General features: G+C 46.2%; 1 protein-coding gene across 5 annotated transcripts in view; it reads right to left on the bottom strand.

The window, feature by feature from the left end:
* Positions 1-26,183, bottom strand: part of LMF1 (lipase maturation factor 1) — a 207,308-nt gene that overhangs the window by 122,258 nt on the left and 58,867 nt on the right. For all 5 annotated transcript variants that reach the window (XM_054211430.1, XM_054211433.1, XM_054211435.1 and 2 more), the window contains 2 exons: positions 24,450-24,598; positions 1,216-1,281 (listed from right to left, as the gene is read on the bottom strand). In XM_054211430.1, coding sequence (XP_054067405.1) covers positions 1,216-1,281; positions 24,450-24,598 — 215 coding nt within the window. The remainder of the gene's footprint in view (positions 1-1,215; positions 1,282-24,449; positions 24,599-26,183) is intronic.

Below are 26,183 nucleotides of genomic sequence, written 5' to 3'. Positions count from 1 at the left end.
TTTTTTTCCTATTTTGGAAAGAGGAATCCTAATCCTGTAACAGGGCTGGTAACGTGGTCCCTGGCACTCACACACAATTCTCTTCACACAAGGGCGGAGAGAGTGTACGAGCATCCCCATTTCCACTGCTCAGCGTGCCTACCCCGTAAAAAGTAAGACATAGGTAACACCTTGCAACACGTTCTGCAGGTCAGAGAAGTCAGGCCCTGCCAGCTTTAATTGGAGAAGGGAAATGGTTTCCAGACGTGACGAAGGTCTGCTGAGAACGTCACCTCAAAGGTGCATCTCCAGGGACTGACAGCTCAGCCCTGCTGGCTGAAAATAACTGCGGGGTTGAGGCAGGAAGAGGTACCTGGGTCTTACCAACAGGGGACAAGTGCAGCAGAAGGCTGAGACTTCGCAGCCTGGTGCTAACAGATGCAGCGCGCTCACCCGCTCGTTAGATGGACACGGATTATAGATCAGAGGCGTTACAACGTAGTGTGCCACTTTCAGTAGCTGCGATATTAATCTGGAGGAGGGAAAATTGCTTCAGTACTGTTTCCTTCATTAAAGCATGGCTACTCGCCCAGTGGAATGTCATTGTACACAGCAATTTCTTTCTTTTTAACACTGTTTATACAAAAGGCAAATGCAAAAATATAGGTAAAAAGAGAGGGGAAGCTGAGCTCCCTCTCTCTGTAATCAAAGAGGAGACAACACTCAGAGCCAGAATACAAACCACAGTTTATAATCAGAATGCAATGTAATCACTGAAACAGATGTCGAAAAGATAAAACTGTATAATTCTGAACTGCCAGCGATTAGTGCTTAGCATCTTGGAGACCACTGAGATGCTCTATTTCTGTCTACATATGTCTGCATTTTGGAAGCGTAAGCAGAGAGCATTCAACACAATGCTACGTAAAAGTTCTTTCTGATCCTCTCCTGTGGAATTTTTACAGGGAGAGTTCTCATGGGGCTTAGGTTTGCTCCCGAATCAGTCCATGGTGGTGAGGGGAGGGAAGGAGAGAAATCGGTCTTTTAGGACTGTGGTTGGGAAAAATAGCATCACCGAGCTGGCGCGTGGACATTGACTGCATTGCCAGAGACAGGCTATGATAAAGAAAGAAAACATGGGGAGCTGCCTGGCAGAAGAGAAAAGGTTAGAGAACCTTTTTTTCTACCAAAGTAAAGCAGACAGGAGAAATTAGTTTTAATGTGCAGATCGCTCACCTCGTAGTGATAATCCATGCAAGTTAAGTCTCTCCAGCAGCGATCTCCTCGAATTTTAATCAGCCCCTGGGGGAAAAAAAAAAAAAAGAGAGACAAAAAAGACAGTCACAAATATTTTATTTTACTTCATCTTGTATGTTAAGGTATTATCTCAAGATGTCAAATTCTCTGGTTAAACTACAGGGAGAGCCTGTAACTGCAGGGAAGTGCAGAGGCTGGAATGACCCCCTGGAATGACCCACCACATTGCACCCCAGGCCCAGTTGTTGTCCCTGAGGGAACAGAACGCAATGAGAGCTCAAACATGACTTCTTCCACTGCCTGTTTACTGAAAATTTGACACAAAATTCTTGTGGAACGTGCCACGTCACTTAAGGGGTGCTAGAAGATGCTTCACCCACAGCCGAGTCTCCACAGAGCAGGTATGAGCAGCCCAGTGCTCCCAGTATTGGCTTCCAGCATTGCTGGGTACAAGGCAGGGAGGCACAGAGCATAGAGAAGGCATAGGAAAAGCCTGAAAATCAGGTTCTGCCACTGAGACATGGCCGTATAACAGACTGAAAAGTTACCTGCAGACCTAAACACAGCCATGTTCACAATTTTAAAATCCAGACCCAATTCTCCCCCTCTCGCAAAGCCACCTCTGCTGCCTACAGAAAAGGAAATAGTGACACAGACTGGGATGGGGACCCGGCAGCCTCACCAGCCCTGAGCTGGATACAGAGATGCAATCAAAGTAATTAGAGAAACAAAAGAGGAGAAGGGGAAGGAAGCTGACAGATCTAAACACAGATGAATGCGCTAATGACAGGTCTGCTCCACCTTAGGTTAGAGGTTGGCAATGAAATAAGCAGGTATCAGAGGTTGCTGTGCAATGATATTTCAGGGCAACAAGAGGGTGAAATTTCCAAATCAGTGGGTCCATTCCAGGGCTGGCAGTAATATTGGGATTAAATTTCTTTGCCTCAGTGATGAAGAGTAGAAAGGAATCAGTCGTCCACAGCAGGAAGGACACCTGGCCAGGGATGAGCCTGCTAGCAGGAAGCCTTGCAATCAAGCCGTGCCAGCCTGAAGGTATGCGGGTTCAGCCTGACCGCTTTGATGTATGGCGAAAGGTCCCTGATTAGGATCACAATATCCCAAATTGAGGAAAGCTTCACTAGTCAAAAGGTTGAACCAGCTCTATCATCTGCATACAATTAGGGAGTATTTGCCTACCTCTGACATTGCCCTAATTATAATGTTCCTGCCTGCCTTAGTAGAAAAATACAGGGAGTTTCTGCAAGGACCCATCGCTGGCTACATCAGGAGCATCCTGAAGCTTCTTTACATTTGCAGTAGGGAAGGTTTTCAAGAAGAGACTGACGACCTTTCAGTGCTAAAATCAGAGAGCTCAGAGGAGGAGTTTCCAGCACAAAGGCACATCCTGGCCTATTGGTTTCACCGGAATTGCTAAGAAACCCCTTCACTTGCAGCATTAAACAAAGTTTAGCAGGTTTGGGGATGAAGAAAAATTCCGAATTCCAGTTAAAGACACCCCCCCAAAACTGTCCAGATCTCATAAGTAAATATCCAGAAATATCCAGTTCCCAAGACTTTACATGGGCTGTGTGATACATGAGAGCCCAGGGCTCTTGAGTATGGAAAAGAGAGAACAGAGCAGAGTCTTGTAACTCCTGACTGATACAGAAGGGATCAGCTTCTGAGACAGGTGGGGGTGTTCAGCCTGGAGAAGAGAAGGTTCCAGGGAGACCTTAAAGCCCCTTCCAGTACCTAAAGGGGCTACAGGAAAGCTGGGGAGGGACTCTTGATCAGGGAGTGGAGCGATAGGACAAGGGGTAACAGTTTTAAACTGAAAGAGGGGAGATTTAGATTAGATATTAGGAAGAAATTCTTCACTATGAGGGAGAAGAGACACTGGCGCAGGTTGCCCAGAGAAGCTGTGGCTGCCCCATCCCTGGAGGGGTTCAAGACCAGGCTGGACGGGGCTTGGAGCAACCTGGTCTGGCGGGAGGTGTCCCTGCCCAGGGCAGGGGGGTTGGACTGGATGGTCTTTAAGGTCCCTTCCAACCCAAACCATTCTGTTATTCTAACTGGGGACAATTATTGACCATTTCTCCTGATACAAGATGTTACGGCAATCTGATGGAAGGATCAAGTAGCTGGTTTAGGAACGAACAAAAGTACTTTTCCACATGGCAAATCATTTACTTTATGGGAGCCAAAAGTAAAAATGTGTTCAAAAGGAACCAGACACATTCCCAGAGGACGGGCTCGGGGTAACTTCTGAACACAACCTCCTCCCTGGAAAGTCCCTAAACCACTTGACTGCCAGGAGCTGTGAGAAGCTGCCCCTGAAGATCACTTTATGTTTTATATTCCTCCCCAAGCATCTGTTAATGGCTGCTATTAGAGACAATATAAGAAGTTAGTTGGACCTTGGGCTTAACCCAGCATAGACTTTCTTAAGCAAACAGAGATCCACAAAAATTGTTACAAGCTTATTTGGCAGGTAAATTAATAGGAAATAGGCACTCTTCTTGGTCTGCGCCTTATACCAGATGATATTTAGGCATATATGTCTTTGTGAATAGGGGTGACCCCAGCAACCTTCAACAGGGCTATGTACAGCCTTAAATGACACTTGTTATCAGGCACGTTGCTGAGTTCAAGCAGATTTCGCCCATCTGCTGTTCCAAATTAATTTTCCTTTTTTTTCCTAGTCAAATGGCAGGGCCATTTGCACACAGTAGCATCCTGTGGTCAATGAAGAAAATGCCCAATAGACAGCACAGGCCCCGCGAGTTCTCAGCATCAACTATCGGCTGCAGGAAAAGCATCACCTCACGGTGGCTAATGGCAGAGATGCAACAGAGCAAATCAACACCATAACCAGCAAGGAGGAACAAGGAGATACAGCAAAGGGTGATTACTTTACAGAAGTGATTGATAAGGAAGATAGCGATAAGGCAAAGGTTTCTGTGGTATCTGACATGGCTCTGCACAACACGGGAACAAGGAAGGGTACCAAAGCAACGCAGTGCATGCTCCGTCCCCCGAGGGCGGGCAGCCTGCAGGATGCTGGTACCCTGCACATGCCTGCTGTCCTTCAGACCTGTAAAACTGCCTGAGAACTACACTGAAGCCTGAGCACTGGCCCTCCCAGCAGCCTCCGGAAGAAAGAGGCACCTTCAAACCTCGTGCACACAGTCGTCTTAATGCAGGCTGCAATGGGAATGGCTGGGGTTGGCTCCAGGCAGGGCTGAGACGGGTCCAGGGCAGAAGCTTAGATCTAGAAATACCCTGGCCCAGGAGGTCTGCATCTCAGCATCACCATGAAAGGGACACCCCTCACCAGCACCACCAAAAAAATACCCAAGCAGAGCTGGGCCATAAAGGCAGAGATAAAATCACAATGGAAACAAAGTGGTATTATACAAAACTCGCGGGATGGGAAAGCAGAGCCGTGGGTACTGGTGGCTGCTCTGCAATTTTACTCTCTAGTGAGTTATTCAGCAGATCCCGTCACTGTCCTCCATCACTCTGCGAGGGCTGGAGCACGGGAGGCAGGGACAAGACAGACTTGCTGTCAACAGTCACGGCTTCATCTCCCCCTCCCGAATCATCCGCAGCTCACTCTGCCCCTCAAACCTTTTCTAAAATTACAGGATACGTTGATAGCATCTCACAGGATGTGCCGCAGCCGGCAGCGCTGTCAGTGGCAGGACAGACGCTAAGAAAGGCTCTGTGCAAGAACGCTGGAATATTAAAAAAGGACAGCTATCTTGATGACCTTCCCTCCTACCTTGCCCAAGCTGTTATCAAGCTCTATTATTCAGCAGGGATAATTAAAACAAGTATATGATAGAAAAGCACTATACTGAAAACCAAAATCTTTCCTGCAATGAGTCACTAAGGGAGTTAATCACGTTTTGTTTACTATAAAGCTTTCAAACAGGAAAGTCACTCAAAGCTCTTCATATCAAATCTGTTTTTCAGCATAGAAAACTCCCACTCTCATAATTAGGAGGCGTTTCAAGTCTTCTTTACCCTGCTGCTGTCTTCAGGTCCACTCCCACTCCCACACTGGCATGTGAGTTTTCCAGTTTTCAAATGAAGTTGGACCAAGAAACAAGAGCATGTAGTGCACGAAAATCTGCCTGCCCTGTAGCTCCATCTCTGCTGAGGAGGACCATGAAAGGAGAACGAGCCATGGTGGCTCACCAAGTAATCCTGCTGGGCAGAGTTGTACATCCCTAGGTATGCACACACCAGGACGAGCTCTGACATCTCTTACTGCTCCATGCTCGGACGGACTCTGTTTTTACGCACTCTCCCCTAATTATTTGGCTTCTGCTGACATTTTTGGAGATCCGCTCCTGTTCTCTTGAAGAAGCAAACTTAGTTTGAGAAATGGTATCTGGGTCCAAGTGAGCACAGGAGGACAGAAAGGGGAGGGGAGGAAATGGGGATCCCCACATCTGCTGGAGTTTGACATGCACTGGATTTCTTTCAGTCTGCTAACAATTCCCAATCCATTTTCAAGATTTCTCTGTGTATATTGAACTGGCCTGGACTCCACAGCTGCAGCAGATTATGCTGCCATACCACAGATCAAAGCACGGGGAAAAATCCCCATCCCCTGCTCTCAGACAGGCAGAGGCTAGTGCATCTCTGATGTGCCCAAACTGTCTTCTCTTTGGATGAGGAGAGGACCTGCACAGGACCAGCAGGAAAAGGAGCCAGAGGGCATGCACAGAGGACAGCCCCATGAGACTCCAGAAGACCTGGAAGACCCTCTTCTCATTTGGACATAGCCTACAAACATCTTGCAAGGCATATTTTGGGGGCAAATATTAAGCAGAGTTCAAGAGGTGAATGATAGGGACAAATTAAATGGAAAACAAGGAAACAAAAGAAATCATTTAGCAGTACTTTGGAGAGCAGGGCTCTCAACCCCCAAGTCACATTTCTAACTGCTTCCTTCCTGCAGCCCATGGCAGCCAGGTCTCAGACCTCCAGCTACCTCCTGGTAGCATTGCCTGAGCAGAAGGAAAGGCGAGAAAGGGAACAGCCCATTTTCAGGCCCTAGTGCCGCACAGCGTTTAGTTCTAAGCGTATGATTGACACCGAGCTCCACAGATCAGCCTTAGGTGGGATGGATTTAAGAACAAACCTGATGTTCTGCTGAGTCAAGGCTGTGTTGGAGGCAACACCTGACTGTCAGGAAGACGAGGATGGAGATGTTTAACAAAGGACTTTTCCGTTACTTTTGGGGGGCATTTTCAGAGAGTAGGATGTGCCTGATACCTTCAAAGTCCAAGAACATATAAAGGCATTTAGAACATTCAGTAGCTTCCAGGCGGCAGCTACAGGGAGCTGCTACCATAAACCTGTGGTACCAGCCTCCAGCTTAATTGCTCTTTCTCTCACATGTACAAGTTTCTATTTTTTGTAAAGAATAAGTTGAAGGCTCAGGATGCAAATGAAAAAAAGCAACACTTGCAGAGCCCTCTTATTATTTTTCACTGTTTGGCATTCTCCATGCCAGGCCTGGTCCCCTTCCATCCTTCCCGACTTTAATTTCTCCCTGTGGTGTTCAAGCACCTTCATGTACCACATGCTTTTTGATACAACATCAAAATTGATCTGTTAGTGCTATAATTAATGCTGTCAGAAGTTGGCCATGCTTAGGGGTAGGCAATAAGCAGAAAAACATTTCCAAGGGCAGCCGCTGTTAACTCCTGAGAAGCTGCTGTCGTATGTGGGGCAGAGTCTTGCCAGCCCCTATTTACTGAGGAGCTGAGCTCTTCACTGACCCCCAGCTGCTGGGTGATAAAAAAATGATGGGTGAGTGTTTACCTCCTGCAATTCACCTTGAAGACCAGACCGCACCTCAGCATACTAAACCATCCCAGCTTTTATGGCCCTTTTTGAAGCATCCCGTAGATGTGTGTACAATGAAACACCATCATGAAGAAGAGGAAAGCCTTTCTCATCCCGCTTTTCAGCTCCTTGTCCAACACAACCATCTCCCTGACTTTTTATTAAACTTGTGAAGTTAGGCTGCCTGCACAGTGGGGGCTACGTGCCAGCTGGTAATGTCATTACTCCTGGATATCTTACAACACACCGACCACATTTCACAAGCCTGAAATAGAGAAGCAAACCTCCCGATCCCAGGCATTTTGAAACAGCACCCGACGCCACGCTGCATATGGAGATTTGCTATTCACGGGAGGCGTTAGTGTCACCAAACAGCACCCGGGCAGGCGGGATGATGCACCAATGCAGATCAAAGCTGTGGGCCCCACGGGTACCCCGCGGGTACCCCACAGAACCATTTAGGTTGGAGAAGACCTTCAAGATCATCGAGTCCAACCATAACCCTAACACTGCCAATTCCCACTAAAGCATGTCCCTAAGTGCCACGTCCACATGTCTTTTAAATACCTTGCACCAGGCAGGAGCAGCCGGTCCCGTGGCACACAGCTTCCTCTGTCAATTCAAGTCACTGCTACTATAAGAAGTCATCGTTCTCATTTATACACGTTTTTATATTATTCCAGCTTGGCATAAGGCTCCTAATATTGTCACGTGGCAATGTAATCATTTGGGAAACGTGGAAAGGTTGTGCTATAGGAAGCTCAGCACACTAACTTGTTTCTTGTTTTCTAAATTCCGAAATTACTTGGAACAGTCTTCCCCCCCCCCCCCTTTTTTTTTTTTAAGTTGGCAAATTTAGGAAGTTTCTTCCTAGTTCTGAGCTAGCAAAGCACTAGCTAAAAACTTGAATTCTGCATTTATTTTGACAGAAGGACTGGAGACCAATGGGTAGGAGATAGGGATTTTTGAATTTTTTGAATTTTTTCCTTTTTATGATCTGCTCTAATCATTAGATAATACAGGGGGGACAGGAAAATGGCTTTTAAAGTTTATTTTCTTTTCCCAATGATAAAGGAAAATGCATGTTCACATGCTTACAACCCCAGGAAAAAACCAAGCACCCCCAGAAATGCCGGCTCTGTTTGCACATTGCGGGTGGGTGAAGGGACTTTCAAAGTCCCGCATATCAGAAGGGAAAGGTATTCAGCAATACAAATTAAATATAAGCTAAAGGGAAGGAAGCAGGTGGCTAAGTGAACTAGCAATTGCCCTTTCACCTCTGTGGCCTTGCTTTGAATCCAGCTCTAACCAGAATTATTAAATTCATACTGATGGGATGGCGGCTACAAAAGACACCGGGGTTTGATCATTTCGGCCGAGCTCGTGGCAGCCAGACCGTGCACACAAGCCCCTGCCAGTAATAAGAAAGCCTGGCCTGGGGAAGGGGAAAGTTGAGATCTTTGTCATATTAATTTACAGCTGACTGCGGCTCCAGGCCATTCTGCACACTCAGAAATCTCCTCGCGCTGCCGTCCGCATGAGAACTATAAAATGTTAACCCTGGATTGAATTAGCATCCAGAATGAAATATGTGCTCAATACCTTCTCCCCTACTAAGTTTGCTCCCTTTAGGGCACGGCTGAGGAGCGCAGGGGAGGACGGAGATGCCGCACCTGCTTGTACTTCGAAAACACCAACCTCCGGGGCTCCCAGGCTCTCACGATTAAAGTGCATTAAATTCACCAGCATTTTTCACAGGGGAAGGAAAATTACATTTAGGACCTTTTTTTTTTTTTTTTTAAATATTTTATTTTAATGGTGTTCAATAAAATGCCTGGTTTTAATCACCAGAACCACTCTGGTGCACCTTCCACCCGCCAGCCCTGCTCTGCATCCACGCGTTCATGGTCACATATAAACAGCATTTCCCAAATCAGACGATGTGCGCCCTGGATAGACTGCAGGTGTCATGGATGACTTTTGTCACTGTACTTTTATTTTATTTGTTAGTTATAGGTAAGATATCAGCTACGTGGAACAAGACACTATTTTGCCACCAGCATCATCACTAACTTTGATGGCTTACTACAGCGTTAAAGGAAAGACGACCATGCAGTCACTTGAGCAGATCTACAAGCAAACAGAGAAAAAAAAATATATATATTTCCCAGCAAATTCTTAGCAAAAACCCACACTGCAAAAATTCATCCTCCTGCCTGCCTGCTTCAGGACTCGACCCAGCCAGCAAGGCACCAAACCAGTCCGGTTTATAAAACTCGGTTAGCCTGCTGAAAACTAGCTATTTATGACTAATAAATTATCTTTCAAATGCAGTAGATTGTTGAATACATTTGCAAGGTTTGCCAACCAGCGGCCAGGGAATTTTGGGGTTGGAAATCAAAATCACTTCTTCGCTCCCACTGAATCAATTCCAGTCTCGCTTGACTGAGTAACCTCACATGCCCCCTCTCTTTCCCCATCACTGAAAGAGTATCCAACAAAAGAGATTTCAGGGGAAATTGAGCCATAGAGAGAAAGTTTACCAACAGCTTTTGATTTCTCCATTTCATGAGTTTGATTAAATCATGGCAGAAATCCCAAATCTAAGGCCACAGCATGTGGTGGTACAAGGGAACGTAACACGGGACTGGAAGGCAGAACCGAAGAGGGATGCGAGCCATGCAACTGCCATCTGCGTCCTTCAAAGACACCTCACTGTTTGGTTTTAGGGTACCAAAATCTGAATTTGCACTGTGGCATGCTGGGGATCACCTTCTCAAATCACAGAGAGGATGAACATGTGAAGAGAATGGGTCCTTGCTTTTCTGCTGCATTTTTTCAGTGAAAGGAACACATCTGGACATTGCTCCTCTTAATTGTATCATCCCTAGCTCCTGCCATCAGGATTAAGCTAAACACTGAGTCATGAAGACTGCCTGGTCCCTGCTACCACTGGCAGAGGCTCCAGAAGTGGAATCCTCCCCTGCAGCCCCAGGACCTGCCCCAGATCTTCTGGATCTGCAGAAGGCTCAGAGCACGGGCACTGTGCGGCTCCATCCCAGGGGAGGTGGAGAGGAGCCCTTCCACCATGTCCATGTTACAGCCACCACGGGCAATGAGAATCACAGAAACCCATCTCCAGTCTCCCCACTCTGCGGGTTGTCCACCCAGCTGCCTACTGTACAGCCCAAGGCTGTCGTCCCACCTGCGTGCAGCTCAGTCACCCCAATGGAGATGAGGGGAAGCATCCTCCAGGGAAGGTCCACATCAGTCTAACCTCCAGCTCACACAGACCTACTGTTAAGGTCTCACCCCATCTCTGCCCCATGCAGATAGGTGCTGGCCACAGTCTTTGACCTCCACCTTTATTTCAGACCTCTCTTTCCCTCCTGTATTCTCTCCTTTCAATCGCCTTTCTAATTAGCTGATCCCCTTTCTAATTAAATCTGCCTCCAAAAAAAATCCACAGGACTGCCCTTGCTCCCTCTCCCCCGTCACCTCCACCAGCTCCACTTTTGTCCCTGACATCCCTTCCCCAAAAGATAAAGCCCAGGCACAAGTATCAGTTCAAGAGTCACCACAGATGCATCTTCACAGACAACTCCCCAAGGATTTTACGCTTCACCTAAGGAGAAAAAACATCTCCAAAGAAGATAAACTGTTCCCTTATTTACTTGATGCCAGCAAACATGATTCACGGACCCAGGGGTGATCCATCACCCATCGCTGTGGAGCAGCATCTTTCTCTGCATGCCTCTGAGCCACGCAGCTCCCGCTCCGACACTGCTCCAAGGGAGGGAGGCGGCTGAACTCCGACACGCCAAATCCGTCCTTTTCATCTTACGCAGATCGCTCTGCCCAACTGTATCCCTTTCAGGCTGCTGTACTTTGGTGATTCAAAATGAAAAAAAAAAAAAAGCCTAAATAATTAAAATGTCATTCAAGCTCTAAGCCGATATGAGTCACTGTTACAAAAAATATCTTAAAAATTCTTTCAGGAGTGGGGGATAATTATATTCCTCCCTATCTATTGATTTTTCTCTACAATGCAGATGTCAGATTTTCCACGGTTTTTTTCTTTTTCTTTTTTTTTTTTTTTTTTCCCTGGAGTGAGTGTCAAGGAGGAACAAAGCACTCTTTGAGACTTTTTCAGCCCAAAATTAATTCTGAAAAAAATGGTACAGACAGGCCAATAGCACGGGAAGCCGAGAAAAAGCCTGGTGACTCAAGCTATGTCTGCAAAACCCCTATTGATACCGGCCCTGGAGAGAAGGGTGGGGTATGGGGCACCAGCCTTATAAATTTGGAGTCAATTTAAAGACCTTTCTGTGTCTTGACAACACATAAAATGGGTGAAAAAGAGAAAAAAAAAAATCTCAATGAAGGGCAATTCCTGTATTCTAGATTTTAATTTTTCTCATAATGTGAGTTTGAAACACTCCCAGAGAAAATTGCAACCGGTGCCTGGCACTTCAGGCACTCAGCCACCCGCCAGCCTCTGCTACCCAACATCTTCTGAAAGCCAAACATATACCAGTGTATTTTAAAGATAAAACCAGCTGCAATTTAGACCCCGAGTTCATGGAAGAGGAAGGAGCTTTACGAAATTAAAAAAAAAAAAAAAAAAATTGTTTAAAGACTATAGGACAGGGCTGCAAGGGGACAATCACGCTGGACCCTGGCACCTGAAGCACCCAAATCCGAGGGATCTGACACGATGCCTTCAGACCACAACAGAAATACTAAAGCACTTTGAGTTTTCCTGGTTTGATGCACCAGGTCGCTCAGCCTGCTCGCTGCCCGCCTGCCCCAGCTTTCTTCTGCATTTGAAAGGATAAATCTTGAAAAATTTCTGGATTTTATTTCAACCTCAATAATGAATATCATGCTCAAATGCTGCATTCACCAAGGGAAAAATGCTTGATGGTTGCGACACTACAGCAGCAATATAGTTCTTCTGCTGGATTTGTAAAACTGCCTCTGAACTCCACAACATCGTTTTATGCCATTTTTTTTCCAATGCACCTCATAACAGAAAAATATTACATTCCCAGGATCAGCAAGGGCTCTCGCTTTTTAAAAATTCAATACATTTTCTATGGTCCTTCTATGCCTCAAGGCTCATGTTATGGTTATCGAAATTGTTTGCAAACTTTTAAATATTTGCATAATTTATGAGCCCAAATCTTCAATTGCAGCGTGCTCTGGCGCAGGCCTTGCCCTGAACCGTGATGGTGGCAGAGGCTGGATTTGGGCCAGACCTATCCAGACCCTCCGCGTGAAGCCCCATCTCCCACCCGCAGGCTCTGCTGGAGGGTTCCAGCTCTGCAGCGCAGGAAGGATGATCTGGATCACGCGCGCTGCAGAGGTGGGGTTTGTTCCTTTCTTTTCGAAATGTCACATAGGGAAAACATGACACAGGTATTAGGCTTTTGGGGAACTTTTTTCTACAACTCTGACAGTAACAAACTAAAGGCTTTAAGAAGAGCTGTACCTGGTGTTCATACAAAGCTCTCATTAACGAACAGGTGGTAATTCAAGTCTCTCCTGCTTCTTCCATGAAAAGAGAGAGAAACAACCGGCTTCAATACCTCTTCCTTAACCAGAGGATGACAAGCTTATGCTCCTCAGATGACACTGCTATTTAAATAACTTTATTCTGTACCTTGCACATCATTTCAGAGCCCACAGTCAGCCCTACTCAGTTCCAAGCCTGCACCAAGATACTGGGACTTCCCCATCATCTGGAGAATGTTAGTTCTGGTCCAACATCAGCAGGTTGCAGCACAAGGCTCCAGATTCTCTGTAACAACCCACCTTCAGGTGAACAAACTCTACCTGCCTGGTACCCTCCCGCACAGGCAAGGATGGGCTCTGAGGACCATGATCCCACAGGACAGGCCCCACCTGCAGAAGAGGTGAACATCTAGATTCTGCTGCAACGGGGGCGGGTTGGTCCAGCACAAAAGCGAAACCGGAGTCACCACGAAATGCAACTGCAAAGCACCTCAATGGCATGGGCTGGAAAACACTTTTCTGAAAGAGAAGTCACTGGTGTTGATTTTTGTTTTGTTTTATTCGTTGCTGCTTTTTCCCGCAGCTACCAGAAAGACCCTTTGAGAAGCCACCATGGCTGCACCAGCATCTGATTGACTTTGAAGACAGCGCTGCAAGGAGTGGGTGAAAGGGATTTTGAAAAGTACTTGGCATTAGCGGCTCCCTGCCTTTTACAGCCACCGAAGGAACAACAAGTCTTCCTGCCAAGGGCTATTACTAGACAAATGGAGAGAGATCAGAGGCACAAAGGAGGTTGCTAAGGAGTCAAGTGTGGGATCCCTGCAGAGAGGAGGAGGCTGCAGCTGGGACGGCAAAGGTCAGAACATTGCAGACATCATTTTCCAAAAATTCCCATGAAGCCCCGGCGCGGGAGTCGGGAGCCTGGCCCCGCCGCGCTCGCCTATGAATAATGAGAAAGCCATAAAAGAAAGCTCCCTTTCTTCCCTCCTACCCACGCTAATGTAATAAAACAAATTAGAATAATTATTCTCAATTTCAGAGCCATAATGCCCAGGATGAGGGCACGCTTGTCACTGAAATGACAACTACATCCGTTTGATTCTTTTTTTTTTTTTTTAATTTTTAGAGATCCCCTAAATTCCAACTTTTATTTCATTACATCTAATGTAATTTTACTACAGGCATCCAGATTCTGTTTGCTTCAAAGTCTTCATTATTTTTGCCAGAAAGTTCATCTCCCTTATTAGCTAATCACTTCCCCACCCTTTCCAGTAACCTTTAAAATGCCACCCACGTTATGACACTTTTAACAGAATCCAAGCAAAAACCAAAACAAGAAAAATGAAGAGTTTAACATGAACCACTAGTTTCTAAAATAATTTGCTGCAGTTGGTTAAAAGAAACATTTTTTTCTAATTGTAAAAAAAAAAAAACGATTTTAAAAGATATTAGATACCTAATGATATACAAATAATCTGGAAATAATGGATCCTTTCTCTGTGAAAACACATCTCTGTGTGAAAGATGGGCAACATTTACTAGGAAACAATGATGAGCATTTAGTGGAAGAATTTATTGCTAATTATTATAAATCATTTTGCACTATTTCTTTCCCAAGACTACCACTTTAAACGATCTTCCCCCCCCCCCGCCCCGCCCCGTAAAAGGGGAAACATATCTTTTGTGTAGACTTGAAACGCCAGAGGATTTAAATTATTTTCTAAGTCTGTGCCTGCCAAAAAATGCTCCGGGACTCCTCTGTTCTGCAGGGGTTTCTTCTGAGGATGCATTTGAACAGCTCGGAGAGGCAGAGCTCGGATTTGGGGAGGTTCAGTCTGTAGTTACATTCAGAAAGGGAAATCCAGGAAGTAGAGAGGAAAAAAAGAAAAAAAAAAAAAGAGAAATTTTGTTTCCAGAAAGTAAACCAAGGGGACGGACCGTCAAGTCACAAATCACAACTTGAAAGGATGCTCTTGGGTTTCCCTAAATTCTCCCTGTGCCCCTCAGGACCTTCCACGTGACATACCCTGCGTAAGGAGGAGTTGAGGGCGCGACTCCCAGGAAAGGCTCTCAATACGTAAAGATAAGGGGGAGAAGAAAACCCCTTCCCTGGGTGACCCTGTCCCCTGAGGTGCCACCAGCCTGGGGAGCAGGGAGCAGCCCCTGCAACAATTTTAAGGGCATTGCACAAGGAAGATGTCAAGGATACTGCACACACAGCAGATTATTATCATATTATTATATAAAACCATAAATATTATAAATATTATTATTATATTATTACATAACACACACATTAAAGGATCTAATTCCTGGGGCAAACACGAGGCTTGAGTTTAAGCTGCCCGAGCTCACGGCCCCGGCCGGGGAGTGGAGCCTGCGGGGCACGGACCCATCTGCACACAGACCCCGTGGAGTCCTCCCAACCCCAACACCTGCATCAGCCAGTGATAGATTGGCAGCCTTAAATCTGAATTTCCTTGCTTTGGGCACTTTTAAATTAAAGTGGTAATGCGCTTTAAATCCTGTTTCCCTGCTTTTTCACTACACTCTTCAATCCCTTCCTCCAGAAACTAATCAAGATGTCTCAGACTCACTTAGACTCTGCTCCAGCCACCTTCCCTGGTAACTTATTCCATATGTCTGTGATCCTTCGCAAGACACAGCTCCACCTTAATTCCCTGTTTACTTCCAGTTTCCCAACATGCTGTTACACCCCCGGCGCTCAAATCCCCTCCACCTCCCCGTTACATCTCCGGCAGTGATAATTATTTGTACAGCACATCACATCATCAAGCTGGCAAACTTCACCTACCGAATCCTTTGACTAACATACACATCTCAGCAGTGCTGCCTGCCCTCTGCTAAAGGGGCACTGCAAACCCATCCTGATGGAAAACAAAAGTCCTTATTGGAAACCCTTGAGAAATTACCACCTCTCCATTAACAGTCCAAACAAGCCGTGTTGCGTGTGTACAGCCTCGCTTGTATATACGCGTCTATGCTGCCATGAAACGGGCAGGCAGCAGGCTTGCAGGAACATGAGTGGGAATCTGAAGGCGTTTAACCTCCTTGATCACCGTTTCTGATAGATATTCCCACTGACACCTCCCTTCTGAGCATGTGTTGGGATGGGATCCGTGTTACCAGCACAGCAACCCCCAGCCCTCAGCTGTGTGTCATACAGGGAACTGCCAGGCTCCACGTTTGTGTCGCACAAAGAGAAAGGCAGGGAGGGAAGAGACACAGGAGATGGCTTTAAATAGAGATGATGAAAAGCCATGTGAATTGAAGCACACCATCACTGTTGGACGCTTCCAGAGGGACCGCTAACACCTGACAGCATCGCAGCCACGTGAAAGCACCAAACACTCACCTTCGCTCTGGTGCAGGAAAACTCAGTCTCAGCTCTTGCTTCTTGTTGGCCTCGAGTCCAACCTGACCTAAAGGCATTTCGTGTGCCTCATGTTTTACAGGAGGAACACCAGCCGTAAACGGATAATGACATTTCCATGCTGCTTTTAGCGCCAGCCCTCCAAGTGCCAGCTGCGTGGCTGCAGCCACAGAGCTGCAGTAAAACAGCAGCAGCTCACGCTCCCAGGCAGGGCTCCCTTGCACGACTTGCTCCGCTAACTTCATCCACAGCAGCAATCCAGGCCGTGCACGGCTGATACACACTCGTTAAAAACTTCCACGTGTACTTCAAATAGCTCCAAACCTCAAACAACACGGAGAGGGAGAGGCAGCACATGTGCAAAGGTTACCACGCACATCCATAAAAACCAGTCTTGTCTCCTCCGCTCAAAGCTGCCCGCTATTTAACGCTCTCTCCAGCTAAGCCAAAGATGTAACGATGCGAGGACAGATCTTGGCAGGCCTCAACCCAGCTGTGCACGATTTTGGCAGCACCAGGCTCAACAAACCTGCCTAGGCAGGAAGGGGCCCCGGCACCTCGCTGGGACTGGCACGGCATCCTTGGCTGGACGGGGCTCCCACATCCTCTCTCCTGCTCTGCCCGTGCTCATCCCAGTTTCTCCCCTGGTCCCTGGCTCAGATCAGGACCTGTTTCCCCATTCCAGTCCCTACGTCATATTTTCTGTCCCCAGCAGCGGGGCAGTTTTTACAGTGGACTCACTGCTGCTTTTGCGTTTTGACCCAGTAAGTCCTTGACCTGTCCCACCATTACCATCATACTGCACCAGCTCCGGCTGGAAGAGGCAACACTATGCCAAGAGTTGGAGCTGAACTTATTACATACCCTGTTGATATCTGCTTTATCAACAAAAAGATGTGCTGGTAGGTGGGAATGGCCCTACATTTAACTTCCTCTTGTCAAAAAACCCCTCTGGTATGAGACTGGAGGAGCTGTGTGTAACAAGCAGAGGCGATCCTTGGGAATAATTGGAGAGGAAATCTAAAAGTCATGTCTACATTCAAAAGCATCGGCCTTTGCATGTCAACATTCAGCTTGATGCCTGCCAAGATGCAGCCTGAGCTGCTCCATGGCACGGCACCACACTGCAAGCTGGACGGGGGGTTAAAGCTCACGCAGCGCAGGAAAACCCCACGGCAGAGAAACAGGGAGATGCCCCCACCACCCAGCACTGCTACCCCTCACCCACCGGGCTGGCTGCAAGGGGCTCAAGAATGAACCTTGCCTAGGGTTCTTCCCAAAAATCTAGTTAAAACACGTTCCTCTACTTCTATCACTTTACACGTGTTTTTTCAGTTACTAAGTTTTATCAGTGTTACTATAGTTACACACACAGGTGTTGACAAAAATCAAATTCTCACATTTCTGAGCAAGTACGCACACAATGTTTTTTAGACACTCAACTAATGAAGAAACAGGAACTGTATTTTATGGTTTACGTATGCAATCACTAACGACTTTCAGGATCCAAAGAGCTACTACGAAGTTTCAGCAACACAGTGTGAGCAATTCACCAGCCCACAGCTACTCCCCAGCCTGTCCCCAACGCAAGCAGGGCAGGTACCTGGATTCCCCCAGCACAAGGTTTTCACCTGCATGAAGTAATTACACAGAATATCTGAACTCGACAAAGTTGTCATCTGCTTTCAAGTCTTCTGCAAAATATGAATGGGACTAACATTTGCTGAATGGGGTATTAGCCACAAATTATATTTTTCCAATAAAGGAGAGCTCATGAGCAATGTGGCTGCTTATCACAAAAAAACCCCAAAAGCAAAAGAGAAGCTTGCCCATCTCAGAGGTAAAGCCCACGACCTCTCCTAGTGCAGCAGATGATCCACAGCCCTGGTAATTAAAACAGAAGCTGCCCCCAGAGCGTGAAGCCCAGACAGTACAAATGTGACCTGGCTTTGAAAAGCCACAAGATGCAGGGGACGTGCCGCTCCACCGACCCAGTGAAGCACAGCTACTCCTCCAACGAGTCCCATTACTGGGGATCAGGTGATTATAAAAATCTGCATTTTAGCTAAACGGCTGCGAGGAGCTGAGCCCCCCCAGAACCCCCAGCCTGGGGCAAGGGGCTTGGAGAAGAGGCTGCCCCAGTCCGGGGAGCTAGGCCAGCAGCACGCAGACACCCCCACCATCCTCAAAGCCATCAAATGCACTGAGTCCAACAACAGCTCTACAGGGAACGGAGCAGCTGGAAACCAAACTCCTTCTGCTGAAAAATATATATATACACTTGAGAGAGGGCCGAGGTTCTGAGTGTGCAGCATCGTGGCTTCGATGTCTCCCCAGGCAGCTGCAGATGTCAAAACACCTAATTACCACCAGGCAACGTTGCCGAGCAAAGCACCTTACTGACAGCACGGGCTGCTCCTTTCGGCAAGAAACCACAGTTTGGGTAACATCCTTGGTTAACGCCTGACGGGCCGAGCACGCACCTTTGCTTACCCACCTCTTGATTCTTGTGGAAACACAAAACAACGCTTTGCATCTTCCAGGCTTCAAGAAATCAGAGTGACAGAGAGTCACGAGCAAAACGACACAGACATCAAGTCACCGAGCACTTCTGAGGCAAATCAGCCCCATAAATGTCTGTTTGCATCACTTATTTCCTAACAAGCTGCTCAATCACACAAAGGGACCGCTATTCTGTTGCCTCTGCATGTTACTGTGAAGCATCCGTCTTTACATCCTGCAATAATGGATTATTAGGAACATCAAACATATAGATTGAATCACATAATTACGCCTTTTAAAAAGTCAGTAATATTTGAGATCAGCCCAGCATTTGCTGCCAATCAAACCCTAGAAGCAGAGCCTGGCCGTGCTCCTCACCTCCTGCAAGCATGCAGCCGGGATTATTTTACTTCTTATATGCTGTATGTCCCCTAAGCAAGCCCAGCCCAGTCCCCAGGGAAGGCATGTACAATAAAGCAAGATCTAGACATGATTTTTGAGGGGAGGATTAACCAGGAAACAGCAAGGCTCCCTTACACCAGTCCGGAGCTGGACGACAGTGCTCACATGCTTCATCAGCAAACACCTGGTTAAGGCTAAGAGAGAAGGAAACAGGGCCACGCTGGGGATGCTGCTGAGCATCAGGAGCAATATTCTCCTCCTAAGGAGGAGAGAGACTCACAGGGAGACACAAAAGAAAAGGCAGCAGCAAAGCAGAAGAACAGGCACAGTGCACCCATGAGCTTCATGTGCTGCTCAGACACCTTCCACCAGCTCTGTGGACTTCTATGGTTTACGTGATAGGAAGCATAAAGACATATCGCTGCTCCGATGCTCCTTAACTGGGACGTTGTAACCAAGTCTGTGGGGTGATAGGATATAGGAAGTTTTTGAGACGATGGTAAATGTGCTATGGGGAGATGGATAGCAACAATCATGCCAATTTGGGTTAGAAAATAACATCCTTGAGGTCTAGCCTGCCTTCTTTACAGTCAGGTTTATTTTGTATCCAGCAGCTTACTGGGCTCGATCTTCTGTTCCTTCACAGGCTGATATGAGAGGGGCTGCAATGGGCACTGGCACATCAGCCTTCATTTTGGTAGGAATTCCTAGTCCTTCATTGCAAAGTCTCTGGTTGCTAGAGCTCCACATGGAAAAAGTTCCCAAATATGATACACTGAATGGAAAAAAAGGGGCTGACAAGGGAAATCCACCCCCGTGTACTGCTCACGATACAGGAACTGACTGCAGAAAACAGGAGAGCTATGGGATAGGAACCTGAAGTTTTCACTGGGAGCCACCACATTGCAAAAGGGAGACAATCTGCCCATCTAAGCTGCGTTTCAAACCAGCACGTGGCACTGCTCACCCAACATCCAGCACAAAGTGAGAAAAAACAAGCCGACCCAAGGGAATGCTGTTTGCTTTGAGGATGGCATTTTACAAGGAAAGCTTTACCCCAACCAGCTAAAAGAGTCCCCGGAGAACCGTGCGGGAAAGTCGAACTTTCTTTCTGTGTATGATACAATCATTGCCAATCCCACCCCTGGGAAAAACTTCCTTCAGCCCACATTTGTGCACATGCTTCAGCTCCTGCCCAGATTAGAGAAGAAACCAAAGATGGCCTGTGAGCAGGTGCACCTGCGCTCCAGGAGGATACTTCGGTTTCACGCATTAAACTGGCTTCCCAGTGCCTGCAAGCGTCATTACCCCGGCTGAGAAGGAAACGTACATGTGTTTGGGCCCCAAAACATTAAAGATACCATCAATCACCGATTTCCACTTGCTTGTATAGATCCCCATTTAATGACCTTTCCATGTTTTCCTCTCCCATGCCTGTTACTTATATATCAGTAACCCAGACAGACAAGGGACTCGTGCGGCAGCATCTCTTCTGCAGAGGGCTCTCCCTAAAATAACAGGAGAGTTATTACTCTCCAGATAAAAATCAAGAAGCAGCACAGAGATAACAGTAACAAAGATGTCTGGTGAGCATGATTTTCCTTTATATCCAACCTGTCCCATAATTCAGAACAGATATTACAAATTAACAGGAACAGAGTAAAGCTCAGCCAGACTCCCATTTAAAAAGGAAAGCAGGATGCAAACTTGGTAATCGTATAACTTAAGAAAATTATCTGTGTTTCCCTACACATTTGGTGTCATGGACTGTCGATTCTTTCCATAATCACCATCATGACTGAGAAGAAGCATTTCAGAACTGAGAAGCACCAAGACCAGAGGAGTCAAGCTCCATCCATCGGGGACAAAGGGGCTATGCTGACACTTGGTGAAAACGTCATTGGTGATAAATGGCCCAAATAATACATTCACAATGAGGTGCCTGAAAACAAACAAACAAAAAACCCCACGCCAAAAAACCAAAACCCCGCAACCATGCTCCCCAAGCCCTGAAGTCAAAGTGAAGTCTAATCTGCATTTAAAGTAACTTGCACCTTGGACTTCACCAGGTCAGAGGACCAACAGGTCATCTCATGGGATCCGATCTGGCAAGACAGGGGACATTCTCAGCTCCTCTCAAATCCCTGCACAGGAGTCCTGCAGTGACTGGGACCCCTCAGGTCACCCACACGGGTCCCCATGACTGTCATTAAAGGCCAGACAGTGCTGTGTTACTGCACTCGCAAATCTTTAACAACTTAGACCTTTGCTGCCCTCAAAAACGTAATGAAGAAACCACGCAGGCCAGCTACTACAGTGCTTATCATTCTGTGCTTAAAGGACTGGGCAGGAAATTTAATTTGTAATAAAAGGTAGACGGGTATTTTTGTCAGGTTAGCAGCTTTCAACTGTGTTCCCTAAACAGTTGCTTAAAATACTTGAGAACTACTGTAAAAAACATGCCGCAATGGTGGCTGCTGTGTTAAGTTTTAAGTGCTGGTTTAAGCTTGTAGAAATCCTTCCTCAGGCAGAGAGCAGCTGCCCTTGGGACTGTGACCTCCCCACACCAATCCTGGCACTTGGAGACACACAGCTCCAGCCAGCTTGAGGACAGATGCAAATGGGACCCTCTACAGCTAACTTTGAAAGATCTCAATTTTAACCAAGTCAACGTGATGGCCAAACGAGAAATGGGAGAGCATCAAGAACAACACACATTTTCTCACAAAAAAATTAATACCAAAACCACCCCTAATTTCTCATCCAAAAAAGTTTCAACAGAACTGTTCTCAGTAGACCAACACCACACCCTTCATACCTCTTGTATCAACTGCATGGAGGATCACATCTCATCATCGTGTGATGTTCACGTGGATTGCAAATTATCATCCCTGAGGAGCTCTGTACAGAGCCAGCAGCAAGTCAACAGGTCCTCTCATGCAGAAGTGCCAGTGAGCAGCAAGTCACAGACCCAGCCCTGATGCTCTGAGGACAGTGTCTCTGTGCAGCAAGAGCCTGCTGCGGTGCCAGCCCTGAAGCTCCCCGACTGCTTCTCCAGCCTATGGACTCTGATGCTGCAGAAGAGTCCACACACAGATTTACAAACTGTTGTTTAAGGCAGGCCATTTTTAAGGATTATCTTCCATTATTCTCTCCCAAAACCATACACTGCACTTAACTTGGCTATCGCACTTCCCTTCCAACATCCGTTTCCCATAAACAGCACCAACAACTTCGCAAAAGCTCCCATTTTGATTCCTTTCCTACCAGCAGTTTTGCTAATGTCATGGTTTGGGTCAGGTTGGCCAACGACAAGACAACAGACGCTCTCCCGCACCTCTCACTCCAAGGAGAGGAAGAAGAGAGATAGAGATTTATGAGTTTAGAAAAAAACTAAACTACTTTAAAGAAGCATTAATAATAAAATAAAAAAGAAACAACGAAATAGATACAATACACAGAAATATACACAACACCATAGCAAGCTCACAGGGCGCTGGCAGGCAGGCACTGGGGAAGTTCCAGACCGGACTCAGTGACAAATGGGAACTGGACCACACTGTCCGGGATCAAAAGGCAGATGAGCTGACGGGGTACTCCTTGGGCATCAGTCATCAAAGAAAGAGTGCCACTGGAGACGCAGCCGCCATTGGAGACGAGCCAACCCAACCCCTTTGATCCCTCAGCTTTTACACGGAGCATGGCAGCTGGGATGGAGCACCCGATTGGTCAGTTTGGGCTACCTGACCTGTCCACCCTCCTCACAGGTGCGATCCTTCCCATGGGGTAAACAACCACCTCAGCTGGCCCTGGTTGCCACAGGCACAAGGATAAGGAAGACCTCTCACTGAACAGAAAGTTAGCTGTGTCCCAGTTTGGGGTGAAGCAGAGACAAGAACCATTCCAGGTTTTTTTTTTTTTCTAACAGCAATTTCCCAGCTGTCCCAGGAAAAGCCTCCACAAAACAGATCACAAGAGCCTAAATAATTGTGCATTTACCAACCTAACCACAACAGCTTGTTTGCCATGAGCATCCTGAAATTGTGTGCTCAGCCCAGAATGGAGATCTTCCCATTAGCTCCATCTCCCACTCCTATCCTGGGGAATGTCCAACAAGACCCTCTCTCTGCATAGAGAGTCCGGCTTCCTAAAAGACTGGATTTCTATAATTTAAAGTAAAGTTGCAATGACAGATGCATCCAGTAGCCTCCATCCCAGGGTATGGCAGGACGCTACAACAGCATCATTCACCTGAACTCCAACCAAAAGCTTTATGGCATTTAAAAAGCATTACAAAGGTGACTTCGTCCCATAAACCCTTACTCAATATTTTCAACCAGCAGTTGCATTAAAAATCTATGGGATTATCTACACATGCAGATATTCTACAGGGTCATAGAATGACGTGCTGGAGTGGACCTTCAGGAGTCATTTTACCCATCTGTATTGCCCCGCAGCAGGACCAAATCTACTTAGTCAATAAGGAGAAAGAATCGCAGCTTCACAAAGCAGAGCAAAATTTGGCAATGCTACACATTAGCTATGGCAAAGAAATGAATGCAACATCAGAGAGTGGGTTTTGAAATACCACTTGCACTTCACATGCGAAAAAGCAAAGTTTTCTGCTCTTTCAAGATGAATTTGCTGAAGTGCCACGGGCTGGGAAGCCACCCTTCAATGCGACAAGCGTACAGCACACGTTTTCCAAGAACATCTACCGCGATAACACATTCTCCACCACCAAAGTTGTCTTGAAAACAGGTAACACTAAGGTTACCGCAAAAAAGCTTGTATTTTATTTTTTTAAGAGCAGGAGGATAATTAAGAGCTTATTGAGCTCAACTACAGATTCAAGCGCTTTAAGAGCTGGGGTAAAAGAAGGATTTTAGAGCAAACGGACACAGGAATGTCGCGTCTGCATGCAATCACCTTCTAGAGTCATGATCCTTAGCTTAAAGTTTTGGGATATTTTGAATTGTCCAAAATGTGTATCGAGATGACAGGAGAACGCCCCCACCACACCTTTATTTTAACAAAGATGTGTCAGTTCCTGATGGATTCTTTTACAAGCTACCTGGGAATTTCCACTGGCACTGGGACAGTAACGCAGCAATTGTTCTCTTTGAAAACACAGAGCAGAGAATGACATTTTAGTAAAGCACGCACAACGAAAAAATAACTCGGGGTAAAGCTCCTGGGAATTACCCACTGGACTCCAACCATCTTATAAAAAAGCCACAATGCCCAACTGTCAAACTTTACTTTTATTCCTTTTCAAGAGCCAGTCACAAGAGCAGCACCAAGATATCAACACAGATATTCTTAGTCCTATGTTTGTCCTCCTTAAAATAAACCCTAATAGTAAGTTGAAAGATTTCGTGAACCACAGCGTGAAGCATTTCCTCCTACGTGCTCCTTCCTTGTAACCAGAAAAATTCCTTAACAAGAGGACTCCAATGTGCTGGACCAAGGGCAGGTTTTCTGCTAGGATGAGACACTCCTCAGAAAAGCAAAAATGTGAAGTCCCACTTACCGCTCCAAGCATGATCCTGAAAATCAGCCACCGGAAGCCCCAGATGACGATGCTGGAAGGAGGAGTGTGCCGGGGCAGGCGGGAGAGGGTCCAGAGCGGGCAGAGAAATATCCCCAGGAACCCTGTTTCCAGCAGCTGTGATTCCCATCCTGTAGTGCCAACATGTGCAAAATGGAAAAGAAAATAGTTATTGCACAAGTCCTGTAAGTTATCCTTTCACAAATTTGAAACGCCCAAGAAGAAAAAAACCAACGTGTAACGCTTTTTAAGTTTAATTCAGGGGAACTTAGGTACCAACTTTGTCCTAACACACACATCACACACACTGGGAATTCAGATGCTTTAAGCTACAGTGTGAACGATGGACATCTATGTTTGGTGCATCGGGTTGTGGTGTTGTTCTCCAAGACCACACACTGACACTTTTGTTGTTTACGTGTTTATTTTATGCAGCATAAAGCAAGAGGAAAAAAAAAAAAAAGAACTTCTATGAAGCAAAGGAAAATGCGATTTAAGTGCCTTGGGTATTGGCAAGGTGATCCAGGCACACAACTGACTCCTGCAGGCCATGGACCAACCGAGGGATTGCAAACCATCCCACTGATTTTACTGGATTTGTGCCAAAATGGGGCAGTCTTTATCTTCAAAAGACAATGATTAAAAATCACATTAAGTCTTACTCATCATCAACGTTAACATGCAATCAGAAGCTTTGAATTTTTTTTAACCGCAAAGAAAAATCGTAACGAAAAAAGTCCAAATCGTCCATCGAGCCAGTTTTACACATTGCTGGATTTCGCAAAATTACTCTGGATTGAACACCAGTAGAGCCGAGACCAAAGCACAGCCTTATAACCACACAGTCAACCTGTTACCTGCGATACCAGCTGCTTTGGAGAAGGCAGACTATAACCTGCTTCATGCAAATCTACATTTTGCATTTTCTTTTTCCAGCGCAGCGTAAAGTATAAATATTGAAATGATTATTCCGGAAGAGCCAGAACACAGCAGTTCTGTTTTGACAGGTGAAGACCAACCTCCACTACATTTTTAATAACAATATACTGATGCCAAAACCAAATTTCTCCCAACTTTGTCCTATCTGCAATTACACACTTCTATGTTCAAATACTCCTGTGAGATACAATTGCAGTCTGAAGCCATTAAAAAAAAGAAAAAAAAGGCACTAAATGGCACACTAGTGGGGACAATTCCTGAAAACTCAGCAGCCTCATTGGAGCCATTTAAGACGCTGGTATTCCCATCTAGATGTCTACACAGATTAAACCAGATAGTGCCCATGGGTCACCTGTTGCCACATTCCTTCCCAAGACCCCCCCTGGCATTTCACTAGTTTTCAAATGGCAGCAACAGTTTGGTCCATAACACCTCCCTTCACCCAGCCCAAACAGGCCGGGAAACACCTACCAAAGGCATTAATTTCTTCCAGCTCCAGTCTGAGACACCCGATCGCACCCCAGGTCGAGATTTTTCAAACCCCTGATTTGATGTTGTCACACAAGCAAAACTACACTGAATTTGCTTTAAAATATTTTGAGTAGCAGCCACACAATCTCCTTTTTTTAATCTTAATATGCACAAGGTCCCCCAAATCAAAATGCAATTTTCTTTTTCTCAGTAAGATTCTTATACATCAAATAGCTATTAAAAAAATCCACATTCTCCCTCCATACATCCTGTGGCTTCTAGAACAGATACCCCAACTGCCAAAGT

The sequence above is a fragment of the Rissa tridactyla genome, chromosome 8 (genome assembly GCF_028500815.1).
Source record: "Rissa tridactyla isolate bRisTri1 chromosome 8, bRisTri1.patW.cur.20221130, whole genome shotgun sequence".
In the NCBI taxonomy this organism is placed as follows: Eukaryota; Metazoa; Chordata; class Aves; order Charadriiformes; family Laridae; genus Rissa; species Rissa tridactyla.
The sequence above is the reverse complement of the archived record's forward strand: the minus strand, read 5'-3'. Positions and strand labels throughout refer to the sequence as shown.